Source organism: Girardinichthys multiradiatus, chromosome 6 (assembly GCF_021462225.1).
Source record: "Girardinichthys multiradiatus isolate DD_20200921_A chromosome 6, DD_fGirMul_XY1, whole genome shotgun sequence".
NCBI lineage: Eukaryota > Metazoa > Chordata > Actinopteri > Cyprinodontiformes > Goodeidae > Girardinichthys > Girardinichthys multiradiatus.
The window spans coordinates 6,702,381-6,718,936 of record NC_061799.1 but is presented as its reverse complement, the minus strand read 5'-3'; the positions used below and the strand labels follow the sequence as shown (position 1 = coordinate 6,718,936).

The following is a 16,556-nucleotide window of genomic DNA, read 5'->3' as shown; positions in this document are numbered from 1 at the left end:
TCCTTTAAGATGGAAGAATTTTCTGAACATGTGTTTCACACCAACAAACACCAGGCCTCTTCTCTCTTTTGTCTCCTCCAGGTTTGTTCAGCTTTGTGTTCGGCTTTTTAGGAATGATGGTGTACGACGGCCAGATCGTGAGAGAGTCTGGGATGTTTCAAGGCTACAGTGCCATTACCTGGATAGTTGTTGTCCTGCAGGTTTGTTTGCTGTGATTCCATTCAATATTTCCTAGTTTACTTTTTCATTTGTCGATGGTTACAGCGCTACAGAAAAGGTTGGAAGATTATGTTTAATGAAATGTGAAGAAAACATACAAATTTGAACCCTTTTATAAGTATTCACACCCCTTCAATGTTTCCGCATTGTGTCACGTTACAACCACATCCTTCACTGTATTTTAATGGGATTTTATGTCTTGGACCAACACATAGTAGTGGTTGATTATGAATGGAAGTAAAATTATAAATGGTTGTAAAGCTTTTTTACAAGTAAAAAGTATGGTGATGATTTTTCCCCAATCCCCCTGAGTCAATATTTTGTAGAACCACCTTTCACTGTAAATACAGCTGGTAATTCTTTAGGGAATGTCTCTACAAGCTTTGTACATATAGAGACCGAAATTGATTGAATTGGGAGTATCTGTGAATATGCATTTTCTATTCTTCCCACATAATCTAAGTGGAATTTTGGTCTGGACTTTGACTTGGCTATTCTAACACATGAGTAGGCTTTGATCTAAGTTAAGGTGATCTAATTAAGGTGTTTCACTTTTAGCTTCAGCCATATTGATAAAGTATCACAAGTTTCATCTTTTAGATCAGGGGTCTGCAACCTGTAGCTCGAGAGCCACGAGTGTCTCTGTGTATCACTTAATGTATTAAATGATAAAATAGAACCCTGTTTTTTGTTTCATTCTTTTGTTCTGTGCCTCCATGAAAAACAACTGGCCCCACCCTGCCCCCCCTGGAAAATTTGGTCTAGGTCTGCCACAGGGTCTAGGATTGTTGTCCTGCTGAAACATGAACTTCAGTCTAAGGTGTTTTGAAGCCTCTAACAGTTTTCTTCCAGTATTATCTTGTATGTAGCTCCATCCATCCTCCCATAAACTCTGACAGGCTTTTCTGTCGATGCTGAGGAAAACGATCCCCACATGGTGTATTTAGGGTGATGTGCAGTGTTTTAAGCCACATATGATATTTTGCATGAAGGCCCAAATGTTTCAATTTTTGGACCAGAGCATCCCGGTGAACTCTATCAACTAATTAGGTTCCTTCTGAGGAAGTTTGTTACACTGAAACCTATTTAGAAGTTCAAAATAAAGAGGCTAAACATAAATACCTGCTGCACTTTTTAAATGTATAGTTTAAAATAAGTAAAATTTTTCTTTCTCTTCACAACTAGGCACCCTTTTGTTTTGATCTGTTACGTGAAATAAAATAAAATGAAGTTTTATGGTTGTAACCTAACAAACAGGGTATGAATACTTTTTCATGGTGCTTGGTCAGTTTTATTTTATTTGTTCATCTACATTCCTTGCTGCATTTTAGGCCTGTAACACATTTAATAAATGAGAAGAAAATGAAATATATTTACATATGACAGCCTGCAGTAAAATGAAAAGTCACAGTAAAGATAATAATAAATTCACGTCTTTCCACTTTTAGGCCCACTTTTTCTAAATTGTCAGTTTGTTTTATTTGTTATTTATTAAGTGAAAGTAGGTGTGCCTGTGGTTTTACTGGTTTGTTTTGAATACGTATACACTTTGAGGCTTAATGGTTCTGTATGCAGGCTGTGGGCGGACTGATCATTGCTGTGGTGATTAAGTATGCAGACAACATCCTCAAAGGATTTGCCACCTCTGTGTCAATCATCGTGTCCACACTCTTCTCATATTTCCTCCTGAACGACTTTAACCCCACAGGGTAACCGTGGTAACATAAATTAAGCTGAGTGTACTTCTGTGTGTTTATTGGATTCATATCAATCTTTCTCCTCTGTTCCTGCTCGTCTCTCAGGTTGTTTTTCTTGGGAGCAGTGCTGGTGATTGCTGCCACATTTCTTTACAGCTACGAGGGCAAAGCTGCCAGCAGCGCCATCAAAGTGTAGTCAGAGAGCTGTGCTGGACTCCTGCGACTCCTTAAAATGCGGGAAGAGTAGAAGTAATGAAACTGGTTACTGTGGACCGATTTCAGCTCTGTGTGGATAAATTGTAGAGGCAAACCTCTTTGCAGAAAATATAAGATCTTATGCAGTGACTGCATTTGTCCAGCAGTGTTTTACTTCTAAAATGCTGACAGAAAACAGTAGAGCCGAATTGCCACGTTAACACACTGATGCAGTAAATGTAGAAACAATATAAAAAACCAGCAGATACAAGTCAGCCTGCAGTAATTGGAACTTGCATTATTTTGATGAATATGTTAACTTTGGTGACATGGGAATGGGAAACAGTATATTTTCGAATAAGGGCACCAGATGTACTGACAGCATCTGAGTCAGAGAGGAGAAGGCAGGCTCCCTCTAGTGGTGGAATAAAGAGGAACCCTGCTGCAAAGAGGAGGGATTTACCTCTGCCAAGAGATGCAGAATGTTCATTGTTTCATACAAAATTAGATACATCTAATGAAAGCAACATGACTGCTCTGACTTTGCCGCTCACCGTCTGGGTATTTATTTAAAAAGCACTTGTTCTGTTGTTAAATACATGCAAAATAAAGACCTTTTCAATGAATTTATTCAAATTTTGCTTCACCTTGATCCTTTTTTTACATCAAAGTGTTTGTGGGGGCGGGGTGTCTGTGTGTGTTCTTGTGTTCACTCTCACACTAATGCACACAAAGAGCAAGGCACACCCATGAATATTTTGAACATTTTCCCCCTTCACTTCCAGTTGCGGCTCACTCTGGAAAACCAAACCAGTCTCTATAGCAACAGATGGCTGAGTAAGTTGAGGTGCTGTGACAAAAGCAGAGACAACAAATTACCATGGCCTGTTTCGACCTATGACTATTTTCAAATGGTAGTTAAAAATGTTTCATTTGGGCAGATTTATAGTGTTTTGTATAGTTGTGCATTTGAACAGAAGGCTTTGGATTTGGTATGGTGATGTTGCATGTGTTTGTGTCCAGGTGGAATGGAAAAAGTGCAGTTGGAGAGGAAGGTGAGGTGAGAACCTGGAGAGAAGCACAGATGGAGGATGAGTCATGTGACAATGTGTGTGGAGTGGCAGGCAGGAACTTGGAAAGCTTTTAGGGTGAACCAATGGACAGACCATAACCAGGATGCAAACACTGCGTTGTATCATGACAGTCCACCTGGAGGCTCCTGCAAAACAAAGAGGAATGCAGGGGTGTCTCCAGAAAGTTTTTCTAAAGGATTGCCACTAAAAATCTTGGGGGTGGAACACTAACTAAAAGACTTAAAAATATTTTTAGGAGTTTTATTAATTATGTTGCTGTGAAGCTTAAAATGTAGGTACAATCAAAAAAAAAAAACTACAATTTTTTGTTGGCTCTGGCGTCTCTCATCTTCCTCTAAACAATACCCCATAGATTCTGTTAAGTCAGACTAGTTTGCGGGTTAATAATGAGCAGTTGGTCATTAAAGTAGATATTGGTACTCCAGGCTGTGTGGACATGTTCCACGTTCTGTTGAAAATGAAATCAGCATCTCCACAAAGCTAGTCAGCAGAAGCAAGCAGGAAGTAATCTAAAATTCCCTGACAGTTGTCTGCTTTATTAAACACAGCAGACCAACACCAGAATGACATGATTCTCCAAATTATCACTGTGATTGTTGGAGCCCATGTCCTGAATACATCTGTGTGGGATGGCTCTGGAAGCTCCGACCCCAGCTGCAGTCCAAACCATGTTAATCCCCACCAGACTTAAATGGCCTATAGCTGCAGTTTTCTCTGTTACTTGTGCATATTTTCTGGTACACTTTTCTCTTCCAGTCAACATTCTATATGCTTGAATAAAGTGTTCTGTGAGCAGCCAGCTTGCGCAGCAATGATCTTCTGTCACTACCTGCTGGACAGCTGTCTGATGAGCAATTTTCCCCATGATTGTGTTGATTGTAACATGGGAAAAGCATAACATCTTTTTACCTATGACAAAGTGAGGTTTGGGGTTTTCATTAGCTGTAAGCCATAGTCATCAAAACTAACAGAAGTATGTGCTTGGAATACATCACACTGTACATAATGAATTTATATGAGTTTACCTTTTTAAATTGAATTCTGATTTTGTTGATAATTTACCCAGGTGCACCTTTTAAAAGTAAAAATGAGTTGATTCGATGTTAGCATGTTTTCTTTTAACTCCTTTAATAATTTGTCTGCACAGCTTTAAAGTACACTAGCTAAATTTTTACCTAGATACATGATCCTTATACCATCTGAAAGTTGAATTTAAGCTCTTTTATCATATGGAATTGGTTCTCACCGAAAACAGTTTTAAAGATGTTGCTAACATACATAATCTTACTATGCTGTTGTCATAGTTTAGGTTGGTTGCAGGAAGTTGAACTATGGAAGGCCAAAAGTTTTATTACAATTTAATAAATGCAGTTAATGCATCAGCACATCATGAATTGCCAATCTTAGTCAGTGGACAGGGCTCACCTTGCTCTCAGGTCAACCAATCAGAGGTTAGGGTCTGTTTAACAAGTGACAGTGACAGCTTAAATTATTTAATGCTGCATTGCCAATGAAATAATTAAATAAGGAACATCTTACAAATGTTTGCATATGATTTAAACATAAAACTAATTTAAATGTCAATAAATGATCAATTTTTGATCAATTTCAGTAAATATGCATCAGTGTAATTATTTTCAATTTGATTTAAATTGTCACGTATAAAAATAATATTTAATAATTTATTTGTATCTCAGATCCTGGCACTTTTGGCACTCCACAGGTGGAGAAGTGAGGACATAAAAAAACATTTATATATAATAAATAAATGTTCCAACTCTTTTCCTTTCTTAAATTCATATTCACATAAAAACATTATGTAGAGGACTGGACTGTTTAGCCTGGGAAGGTGAGGATGGAACAATGACTACTTAGAAGCAGCCTTGATTTAATTCCAGAGCGAGAAAACCATTAAGAATACATGTAAAACCTCTGTTACATAACTTTATTAGTGCCACACTGGTTTTGTAGAAACCTCCAGCTACAGTAAATGTCAGTGTGCCATATGGCAGTATTCCAAATAATTTACACTGTACTTAATGTAAGGTGGTCTGGTATTTTTTTTTTTTTATTTAATGCATCAAGAGATCCAGCTCATTTTTTGTAGTTATCTGACACCCATTGAAATACAGTACATCAGCTGCACAAAAGAGGTGAAAATATTCCAAATGTTTGGTGTACTGGTAGGACTCCTGTGAAAACAGTAGCTGTAGTGTTTTCCTTTCACATGGGTGCTCTTAATACAATCTGATGGATAAATGGGCTTTTATCTTAAACCTAAAAAGACTCATATAATACTTAAATTCCTTGAACTGATCTGAATACATCCTTTAATAGCAGTACTGGGTGTGCTGAAGGCCTTTGTTGGCACCGAGGTCAAACCAGCCTGCATCATATTTGGCTGACTTTTCAATCAAAATGTCACCAGGTATCAAGTTATACAAAACAAACGTTGTTCTTAAACTTCTATAAGAACAGATTTTTTGTTGTTTTTTCAGTCTCCTCACTCTCATGCAATAAGGTCTACATAAGGATGCGGGATGCAGTTCTTGTTGTTGGCTAATACCTCTGTGGTACATCTAAAAACTGGGTTTGCACATAGCTAAAATGCAGGCAGAGCTAAATATGCAGTTCAAAGCTTATCCAGGGGTCAGACAAGCCTTGATGGGTCCTCTAGGACAATGTGCGTGTGGGGGGGCGGGGGTGTTGACTGCTGTGTCATTTTCAAGATGTAACATCCACTTTGGCTTATGGTAACAGTCCACTTCAATCCTTTAGAGATCAGGAGCCGCAAGGAAAGGAGCTGGCACTGTTACTGCTCCATCCTCTATTTTTTTCTTCTAAAAGGGAACACCTATACTTTTGCTGTGCAGGGATTTTACTCCTCCTATTTTGGTGGTATGACCACAAGCGGTGCCCCTCTTCGTGGCCTCCACATCAGCACTTGGGCGTCGTTGGCATTCGGCCTTCCCAGTGCGTTAGGAGGGATCGGCTCCTGGTAGTTGAGGATGTGCGGCTGCTCCTGGTAGGGTCGACCGACAAGTGAAGCCCGGGAGCCAAGGGGCATGTCTGGATCCACAGCGATGTCGACCCGCATCCTCCACCGCACAGTCTGCAGCACAATGCGCTCCTGAAGAAGACAAGACATGGTTTTGGTGGAGAAATTGTTTTCCGTCATTAATGTGAATTATGATGGTCTTGAAATTACAGTATGTTTTCTGCTACGTCATATGTTTTTAACTAATTAATGCAAGTTTATTTTCAGGGAGCTGTTAAACAAGCTTGAAACACAACAGAAAACAAGTCCAATGAAATTCTTCAGCTGGAGCCTGGCTGAGTTTTAATGACCACAGCAAAGGCTTTCCACTGGAGAACTGAAGGCTGTTATTCAGTCATTTGTAACTTTACACCAAAAGAGAAAAGTGCAAGAGGAGCTGATACAATCACAGCCAGTCTGTGCGAAATACAGAGTCTGCATGTATAGCCAGAGTTCTCCATTAACATCTCGGACATAAATGTCAATGGATGTACATAAAATGGAAGCAAAATCATGCTGGGTTCTTTGAACAATGAGGAATCAAACAGATAGCATGCTCTATGTTGTTTGGTCCTACCTTGGTGACAGAGTTCATGGCCACCAGCCAGGTGATGAAGCTCTGGTCCCGAGTGATGTGGGTCAGCATAGGGGTGTTACTGTTGCTGATGGGGACTGCCCAAGTCACGCTGGGATAGAAGTTGTCGTTCATGCTGACCGTCAGTCGAGATGGTTTGGACGTTGGGCCAGTCAGGGTCACCGTCTCTGTGGTGTTGCCATACCAAGGGTAGCTGACGCCATCCGAGTCACTGATGGCCTTCACCCGACCCTCTCGTAGCTCTGGTAGCTCCCAGCTAGACCTGCAGCCGGACAGGAAATAGAAAGATTAAACTTTTGCCTGAGTGAAGATGTGTGATACAACATAAAAGCCAGGTGGTGTCTTCTCCTTACATGCCAATATCGCCATAGGTGTTGTAGAACTCCATCTGGGTACAGGCTTGGATCCAGCCCACCACCCAGGTTTCATTGCGGGGCACGGGGGGCATCACAACTCCTGCTGAGGCCCTGAAGTACGGCGTCTTATAACGGAGCACAATCGGTGAGTTCTCCTCTATGATGGTAGGACACTGGTCAATAGAGGCAGATACCTCATACACCACGATGTTCTCCCGCCTGATGCGGGGCTTGCAGGCAATGCTTTGAAGGCAGCCCATAGTGCAGGCAACAACCAAAAGGAGCAAAGACAGTGAAGGAGGGACCAAGTGATGCCTGGCCAGTATGCTCATCAGTCCCCCCTCAGGGCTCCACCCGTGCCTGGAGAGCAGATCTAAGCTTTTAATTGCACATCATCAGTGATTGGTTGGGAAGGAAGAGTGGAGAGGATGATTGGGGGAGTGCCACAGTCACCATAGATCAAGCACACAAACATCCACTATCATATTTTCAGGATGGTGTGAAGAGTGGTTTCGGGGGAGAATATATATCAGATCTCCGCAGCCTCCTCCCCCCGATCTGTCTGCTGACTGCCGCACTGCCCTTGGCGCTCGTCCCCAGAAACTGCAATCCGGCCTCCCCTGGCCTGCTGCTTCCGCTCCGCCGAGCGTCCCCCGGTCCTGGTCGAGTCCGCACGTCCGGCTGTCGGTGCCCCTTGATCCTGCTGCCCTGCTCCCGGCTCTGCGCTGTCATGTCAGGTGGCGACAGGGCAGCCAGGTGCGTCAGAGGAGGGCTGGGATAGCTTTTGTTCGCTCGGCTTTCCTTGGATTTGGCCGAAGTTCACGCGGCGCCCTCGACAGACAAAATCGGGGTCTTCATCACTCTGACCTACATGAAAATAGAAGATGCGAAAATGCGAGCTGTAAAGGCGAGCCAGTGGGGATATTTTAATGGTTTCCTCGCAGTGTGCTTCCATCCGCGGAGACGCATGAATGGTGCATTATGAATGGAGGCAGCGAGGCGGAATAAACGTGATAAAAATCATACCATCAGCCCTTCGGTTAGCCGCCTCATCGTTAGGCTGTGGATCATAAAGGAGCGGAGAGCATCCTCTTCCAGCAGCGGGTCGCCTTGAACGGTTTGGAGGTGCTGATGCTGTATAGAGAGCAGAGGGAGGGGGAGGGAGGGAGGGAGGGAGGGGGAGGGGCGTCACCCGACCTCTGCATTGAAAAAAAAATAACAAGTGCACCGGGGGCGTGGCCACGAGGCTGCATCACGCACCCTGTGGGAAACCCCATTGGCGGATGAAGCCAACAGCGGAAGTGGAGTCATCCTTTTTCACCGACCGACACTGACACGAACTCACCGGTCAACACGGCCGTGTTGGTTTATGTTGGGCCGCTTGCTCGGTAACGCATCGCAGAGGGTCCCGAGCTTGTTGAAGAGGGTGTCGCTGATCATGAAGCCGAAGGTTATCTTCGTCCTGGGCGGGCCTGGCGCCGGTAAAGGGACCCAGTGCTCCAAAATCGTGGAGGTACGTGCGATGAAGGAAAGACAATGAAACCTGACGACTTCTGTGCTGAAGGTTTAGTAAGATGAAATGAGAAGTGTTTCTGGTGAAGCTCTGAATGGTTTGACTCATTATTACGTTTTTATTAACGATGAAGTAACCATGTTCCCTTGACTTCCGCTTGTCCTCTAAAAATGAAAGTATATGTTAGCAAGCTAGTTAGCTTTACTGTGTAAAGGTTTTAGCGTCTCTAAACAAGCAGATCCGAACATACAGGAAGCAGGAAAGACCAGTTTAACGACGCCACCACTTTCTAACGACACCAACTAAACCTTCCTTCAAATCCCCGGTTTTATCCTGAGCAAACAGCTGAATGAATGAGCAAAGCGATCCTCTGTCTGTGAACCTGGCGGAGAGTCAACAGATCCAGCAGGATCTAGTGTTGGGTCCTTCTCACTGCCTGATCAATACACCTGCAGTTATGTAACGATCAGATCCGGTCTGGAGGCCATATGGACCGCTTCATCAAACGGAAATACATGTTTCTGCAAATATTTATTGATTTAGGGAAAGAAACCACTGGACTGAGTTGACTGGACTGTGCCTAAATCTGTACAGTCTAATCTGGAAGAATAATTGATTGACATATGTGAAAATACATGAAAGTTGAATAAATGAGGCTAATGACCTTCTTTACAGCCTGGTTGTTATTGTCCAACTTCTACTAACAGGCTGTAGAGTCAAATATTCATTTTCATTTTTGACAATCTTTTTTGAATCTTTCAGTGTTCTTCAGAAATACTTCTACAGACTTCTTAAACATATGGGACTGTGGCTGTTATTTTTATGTTTTCAACTTCATTAATATAGAAAACTGGGAGGATTTATCATTTTTCTGGAGCTTAACTGCTACTGTATGCTTATTTTCCAGAAGATGTTAATGGAATCTAAGTCTGACTGCGATCAGGATCTCATCAGCTGCTCAGAGATCTTAAACACCACTGGCTGCAATTCAACCCCAAATCATGACGCAGCCTCCTCTGTGTCACAGATTATTAATGGCACTTGATTTATCTCTCAGACTGAGCTATTTCGCGCTCTGTTTTCTGTTCCTGTTTTTCAGAATGGGTTCTTCTTCCTCTGGGATCATTTCTGATGTTGGTTTGGAAAACATTTTACTGATCCACAGAAGGATGGTGCACCTCAAACTTTAAGGAGGAACATTACTCGGACACTGATCGTCCACTGTAGATGTTCTTGTTAGTTCTGTAAATTTCTTTGTAGCTCATTTCATTTGTTCTACACTTACCTACTTTCCTGAACTATTTGAAGAGCTCTCTGGTCCCCAGAGCCGCAGAAAAGAAGAAATCGCAATCACCATCACAGTAGCTGTAAATATGCATTCGTGTGCTCCATGCCAGATAAAATATGTCGCCAGCTGGATGGACTTTGACTGCCTTTGATGCCCACACCGGATGGCTGCATCCGGGATGCATGGTGTGCACATTGGGATGTGTGAAAATGTTCAATGCTACATATTGCATCACAGTATTTGATAATATGAAATGTTTTTCTGATATTGTGCCGCCCTCCAATCTGGTATTTTATTGTTGGCATTTTATAGATCTTCATTTTATACATTTAACAACAGAAATGAGAAACATCTGCAGTTAAAGTTGTGTAGGCACCGCATTAGTTAATTCTCTGAGTGTTCTTTTTTTATACTTCATCACACATTATGAATTAAATCGGTTACTTAAAAATGCATCAAAAGCAGCCAAACATTATAGAGAATCATATCTCAGAACAGTACTGTGTAAATACAGACTGACTTAGGGAGAAAAACCTGTTTCCGCCTGTAGGCGTAGCATCTTTCTTTCCTCCTGTCCTCTGTTTGTCAGGCTGAGCTGAGATAAGTGGCCGACTGACTGGTTTTACTGTAAGACCTGATCCTTCCTAAAAGCATTCAAAGCAGAGTGCAAGCTGGATGTTTGGTGGACAGTGTTTATGGTGGAGACTTTGAACCAACCTCTACCCAGCAGTGATTGGCTGTTGGCTGCCAGTGCAGCGGTTAGACCTGAAGGACAGAAGCTCTCTTCATGCAGGGAACAAGAGCTGCACGCTTTCAGCCTGTAAAAGCACTCAGAATGTGTGTGAATAAAGGTGGGGGAAGAAATGGTTGCATTACTATCTGAAGAAGTTCTCTCTACAATCCTGTTTGTAACCCAGTAGATCATATGAAAATGTTGATGTATGTGTGTGTGTGTGTGTGTGTGTGTGTTTCAGGCCTACAACTACACTCATTTGTCCGCTGGAGATTTGCTGAGGGAGGAGCGAGGTAGAGCAGGGTCTGAGTTTGGGCAGCTCATCGATACCTACATTAAAGAAGGCCAGATCGTCCCAGTGGAGATCACCATCAGCTTACTCAGGAAGGTATGTGTCAGATCCAGGCTCTAAATCTGGGCCTCGCAGTGAAGCAGGTTCTGCATGACTCGAGGGATATCAGGTTATCTGGTTTATTAACACTGTTTCAGGACCAGGCGTAGCATTAAATAAGTCAGCTCACTCGGAGTCTGGACACATCGGCCCGTTTTACTTATGCAACTAAAAAGCTTTTTTTTGTTATAATTTTTTTTAAACTGAATGGAAGTAACAACCACTGGTGTCAATGCAGGGGGGAAAGCTGGCAAAAATAAGAAGTAGTTGGAGTAGATCTGAAGATGTCCTCCTTGACTTCAGTTTAAACGACCCTGCAGGTAGAATATTGCAGTTTCCCACCAACTTCAACTCCTCGTGTTTTACACGCTCTTCGTACTAAATCTTTTATCATTTCACATTTGTTCAGGATCTTTAAACAATCCGCCAGAACAGGCTTTGGCGTGATCGGTTCAATCTGCCACATTTGTTGTCCCCTTCCGGATAAAGATACGCAAAAAGTATTCGAATAAATTCACATTTTGTCGCAACAGCATGATCTCAAAACGGAAACATAAAAAAAAAAAACTTTAATACATTGATTTAGTGGGAGGAATATCCTTAGGAGGAAATATGTTTAACTCTACTCTGTAGTGATACTCCTCTTAATCCCTTTAAACTAAATGTAACCAAAGCATTTTATTAAAATACTTTTTTAAGCTGATCAGAGTTCCTAGGAACTTCTGACTCATAATTCACGACTTTCTGTTTCCCTGGGGAATAAATATGTTGTGACACAGAGACCCATTTTTTTTATTCAACAGTTTGGACTATATTTATCTCACTATCCCATGCTGTGATCAGGATGTTAAGGGAGGTAAAAATGCAGCAGGGTGCCATCTTGGGCTCATCAACTCTGAAACAACTGTTACCATGAGACTAAGTTTGAGCTTTTCAGCAACAAACATCTCAGGTGGGTTTAGGGTGAAACAGAAGATGATTATGTGGAAAAGCACCTCAAGCCCACTGTTAAGTATAGTGGAGGGTGCGTGATGCTACGGGCCAGTTTTCTAAGCTAGATTTGTCATTGGTTCAACCAGTAATATGGTGATGACCTGGCTGCTTGGAAGCTTGATGAGTAGTTGCCGTGGTGATGGAATAACAAGTGTGACAGGCAGTTGCTATAGCGTCCATCAGTAATACCCCCATCACACTGTCGTGCATCGTTCATTTTTCTTTTTATTACTTTAATGAAAATCTCACCAGCGTGCAATAATAAACAAACATTACTGCAGCTTTTCTAGAGGTTGATTAAACTGCTCTGCTGCTTGTGTGAACATCTGTTGTTTGTTCTAAGTGAGTCCATAGAAGGTTTTCTCAGCTGCTCAGAGAGTCGATACAGACTTCCAACTTTATTTGCAGCACAGTCATCCAAACCATCATTAACTGGTTCTCTGCATTGTGACATCACTGTTTTTTTTTTTTGTGGTTTATCCCTTGTTTAGGCCATGGAAGAGACGATGACCAAAGATGAAACCAAGAGCTGTTTCCTAATCGACGGCTTCCCTCGTAATGAAGACAACCTTCAGGGGTGGAACCGGGTCATGGACGGCAAAGCAGACGTCAAGTTTGTTCTTTTCTTCGACTGCAGCAATGAGGTACGTCACAGAACTGGGGAGCGGAACCCCCTCCATGTTTGTTGTTTCTCTGCACAGCTGCCTATGAGGATTTTATGTTGCGTGCGCAGGTTTGCATCAACAGATGTCTAGAAAGAGGGAAGAGCAGTGGACGGACAGATGACAACAGAGAGAGCCTGCAGAAAAGGTGAGACGTTGCACAGCAGTCTGTTGAAAGCATGTTGTCTGAACCTCTGGTTTTATTTGTTTCTAAGCAAAGAAATCCAGCTAAAATCAAGCATGTTTGATTCCTCTGGCCTATTTAACTGACTGCTAGATACCTGAATGACCTAATTTATGTCGCGTTCAAGTCCCCTGTGTGGCCCGACCCCAATTACCAGCTGCAACTCTTTTCTCATGCAGAATCCAAACCTACCTGCTGTCTACGCGGCCAATCATTGAGCAATATGAGAAACACGGCAAGGTGCGCACCGTAGACGCTTCCCGCTCTGTGGACGAGGTGAGAAAATGGCGTGTCCTGATACTGCTGGTCATTTTTATTATTTTTAAGGCTCAATTACAGAGCTTTGCAAAATTTCGACATTTCGTCACATTATGACCGGAAACCTCATAGTTTAGTTGCATTTTATTTGATGATCCAACACTAAAAACACATGAAGGAAAATGATTTCAGGTTTTCAACATTTTTCACAAATAAAAGTCTGAAAAGTGTGGCATGCATTTGTATTCAACCCAACATAGTCAATACATTCTAGAACCACCTTTCACTGCAGATAAAGTCTTCTGCTGTATGTCTCTACTGGCTTTGCACAAATAGGGAATTAAAGTTTCGCCATATTTAACACTGCTAACACATGAATATGTTTTGGATGTTTTTAGTAACATCTCCATTAGACAATGCCCCCCACCCCATGCATGAAGCTGTTGCAGAACTGGAGAGCTCCTTCAATGACAGACTGCTGCATCCTAGGTGCACAAAGGAGCCTTATAGCAGGTCCTTCCTCCCAGCAGCTGTTAGATGTTATAATCATCACTGCTCCCAACAAACACAAAAAGTTATTTACATCCCTGCTGTTATTTGCACATGTTTTTTATTTCTTGTAAATAGTCTGTTGTTGTTTTTTTATGCACAAATATACATGTGTATGTTGCACATTTTTAAATGATCAGTTGCAGATTTCTTTGAATCTGAGAATGCTGTTTTAGTTACTATACTGTATTTTTTTTTTTTTTTTTGCTGTAAAGTTGCCCTTTACTATACAGTATATTTTTCTTATTTTTAGTTGTTAGATTTTTAGCCTTTGTGTGTACTGGCATGCCTCCATTTCCCTTTTCACTTTGCTGCTGGTAAACCTAAATTTCCCCACTCAGGAATAATGAAGGATATTTCTATTCTAAACCATTCTATTGTAGCTCTGGCTGTCTATCTCACAACCTTTTTTTGGCCCCTAACAGAATGTTTCTGTAGCTCCATCCCTGTTTACATCAAGGCTGACCAGCTTCTCAGCTTTCTTCTTGCCTCCATAAAGACCAGACCTGTGGGGTGCTTGACTATTAGTTATCCTGTTGACTCTGGAGCTCCTCCAGAGTTCACATGGGCCTCTTGGCTGATTCTCTGATCAATTCTATCCTTCAGTTTAGATGGACGGTCATGTCTTGGCAAGTTTCTGGTTGCCATCTTATTCCCATCTTCAGATCATGGATTGAGCAGAGCTATGTGAGATATTTAAAGTTTGGGGTGTTGTGTTTGAAACTAACTCTGATTTAAAGGCCTTATTTCACCACTATGAGACTCTTTTCAATGTTATGTGTATTTTTGACCTAAGAATAAGATTTTGACACCAGCTAAACAGTTAATGCTCTGGTTTTAAAAAGAAAAATGATCAAATATGTGACAATGTGCAATGGAAGCAGTGTGGCGGCATGAAGCCATTTTATTTGTATTAATTTAGCTTGTTTTGTGAGAGAAATGAATTTTCTCTGATGTTTTTATATTTTGAAACCTTTTTATTATTTTAATTGATCATTGTTGCCGACAGATGCTAATGTAAACAACCATGTTGAGTCGCCTGGAGCAGTGGGGTATTTATAGCACGCTCCTAAACTCTGTACTTCATGACCACAGCCCATGACACTCATCCTAAGTTTAGATATGGTTTTATTTTATTTTTTCCTGCTGGAATTAACTGGGAGGAGAACTTCTCCCTGACCTTTCAGCTGTGTTCCTTGGTCTTCATGATGCTGTTTGATCACTAACAAACCTCTTAAAGAAGTACTGATATTAAATTGCACATAAATGGGCTGGATTTACTGATTAGAAGACCTATGATTTGGTTATGCTGGATTTTATTTATGGGTATCAGTGTAAAAGGAGCTAAAATCAAGTGCTTGCCACACTTTTCAGATTATTATATGCAAAAGAATTGTGAAAACTACATATCTTTTTTGCTTCCACTTCACAATTTAATGTTTTTACCATGTCAAAAATGGGTTAAAGTTGAAGCGGTGTGAATAGAGAATCTAAAGGACGTGTGTTTCGTTAAGGATTATACAGATGTTTTATATACGGAAAGTGAAAATCCGCTCACCCATCGTTTGCTCCTGTAGGTGTTTGGTGAGGTGAAAGCCATCCTGGACAAAGAAGCATGAGTTTCTCCAAATGTCGGCAACATTCATCTTTTTAAGTTTCATTTTATCCAATATACTTAAATGGATTTCTATATGTCTTTACAGATGAGGTTTTATGTTTGTTTTCTTTTGATTTCCGTGTCTTTTGTAAGTGCAACGCTGTTTGTGCGAACACGGTGCCGCTTGGTACGCATGAACGAGAGGTGAAGGTGCCCTGCAGCTACTCGTGATCAACCTGCTCTTTTTTAGAAGAGCTTGCAGCTCAGTGTGGGGCCTTAGCGTTCAGACAAACATGATGTTTAGCACTAATGTCTTCACGGTATCGTGTCATAAGGAGGAGCTGTGATGCGTCAGACCAAACAGTCACGTGACCTGGTGACAAGGACCGAGTGCACTCTTTACTGATCTGCCTACAACCTTTCAGACACCTCACTAAAATGAATCCGACATCTGTCTCTTGTCTGAAGGACAGCGCTCGCAGGACCGTGGCTGGCGCCACGTGGAAGCATCCGGCAGCAATTTGGTTGTGAGATAGGTTGAAGGAATACGATTTGTCTTTAGCAGAACATTGTGAAACACTTCATTATAGCACTGACATCTAAGACAAGTTGAAATAAAAATGTAGATAAAAATCAGCATTTTTGTAAAATGTGTTGAAGAAGGATTCATAAAGATGGTTAAAACAAAAACCTGAAGTCTCATTTTTTTTATTAATGAAATTTATTTGGGTTATGCTGCTGTCCATTTGTAGTTTAGGGCATTTTGTCTAACATTCTTGTGAAAAGATAGTTAGCCTTTTCCAGATTCATTTAGTGTTTTTTTTTTGTTTTTGTCAGCACTAAATGTTTAGAAAATCAAGAATATTTTATTTTGACATGAAGATAACTTGAGGAAATGTAAAAAAAAAAAAGAAGAAATTTCGAATCATTTCATTTATTCATGGGAGAAAAGCTATCCACACCAACCCAGACCTCTGTGAAATTGAAACATTTAATTGAGAGAAAAAAGCAAAAACTGACGAAACCTAGAAGGGGCAAATACTTTTTCACAGCATTGTATTTGCGTTTGATTGGAAGATCTGTTCAACTTTTGATCAATATTATACATAATATTTCCTGACCGACCAGCAGGGGGCAACCTTTTTCCATATTTCACTGCCTGTTTTTACAGTTTATGAACCAAATAGATGACAAA

General features: G+C 41.3%; 3 protein-coding genes across 5 annotated transcripts in view; 2 read left to right on the top strand and 1 right to left on the bottom strand.

Annotated features, from left to right (window-relative positions):
* Positions 1-2,129, top strand: part of slc35a3b (solute carrier family 35 member A3b) — a 34,694-nt gene extending 32,565 nt beyond the window's left edge. For all 3 annotated transcript variants that reach the window (XM_047368139.1, XM_047368137.1, XM_047368136.1), the window contains exons 6-8: positions 82-200; positions 1,795-1,928; positions 2,022-2,129. In XM_047368139.1, the coding sequence (XP_047224095.1) occupies positions 82-200; positions 1,795-1,928; positions 2,022-2,112 (344 nt within the window). In that variant the 3' untranslated portion in view covers positions 2,113-2,129. The remainder of the gene's footprint in view (positions 1-81; positions 201-1,794; positions 1,929-2,021) is intronic.
* A 3,003-nt stretch (positions 2,130-5,132) lies between these two features.
* On the bottom strand, positions 5,133-8,370 carry fam78ba (family with sequence similarity 78 member Ba). Its single transcript, XM_047368134.1, has 4 exons — positions 8,220-8,370; positions 7,191-8,060; positions 6,820-7,099; positions 5,133-6,335 (listed from the first exon to the last, which is right to left on the bottom strand). The coding sequence occupies exons 2-4, from the start codon at positions 7,523-7,525 to the stop codon at positions 6,093-6,095; spliced, it is 858 nt and encodes a 285-aa protein (XP_047224090.1). The 5' UTR covers positions 7,526-8,060; positions 8,220-8,370; the 3' UTR covers positions 5,133-6,092.
* A 93-nt stretch (positions 8,371-8,463) lies between these two features.
* cmpk (cytidylate kinase) lies at positions 8,464-16,051 on the top strand. The gene is made up of 6 exons (XM_047368135.1): positions 8,464-8,706; positions 10,969-11,115; positions 12,603-12,755; positions 12,845-12,921; positions 13,137-13,233; positions 15,342-16,051. The coding sequence occupies exons 1-6, from the start codon at positions 8,563-8,565 to the stop codon at positions 15,381-15,383; spliced, it is 660 nt and encodes a 219-aa protein (XP_047224091.1). The 5' UTR covers positions 8,464-8,562; the 3' UTR covers positions 15,384-16,051.
* The last annotated feature ends 505 nt before the right edge of the window (positions 16,052-16,556 follow it).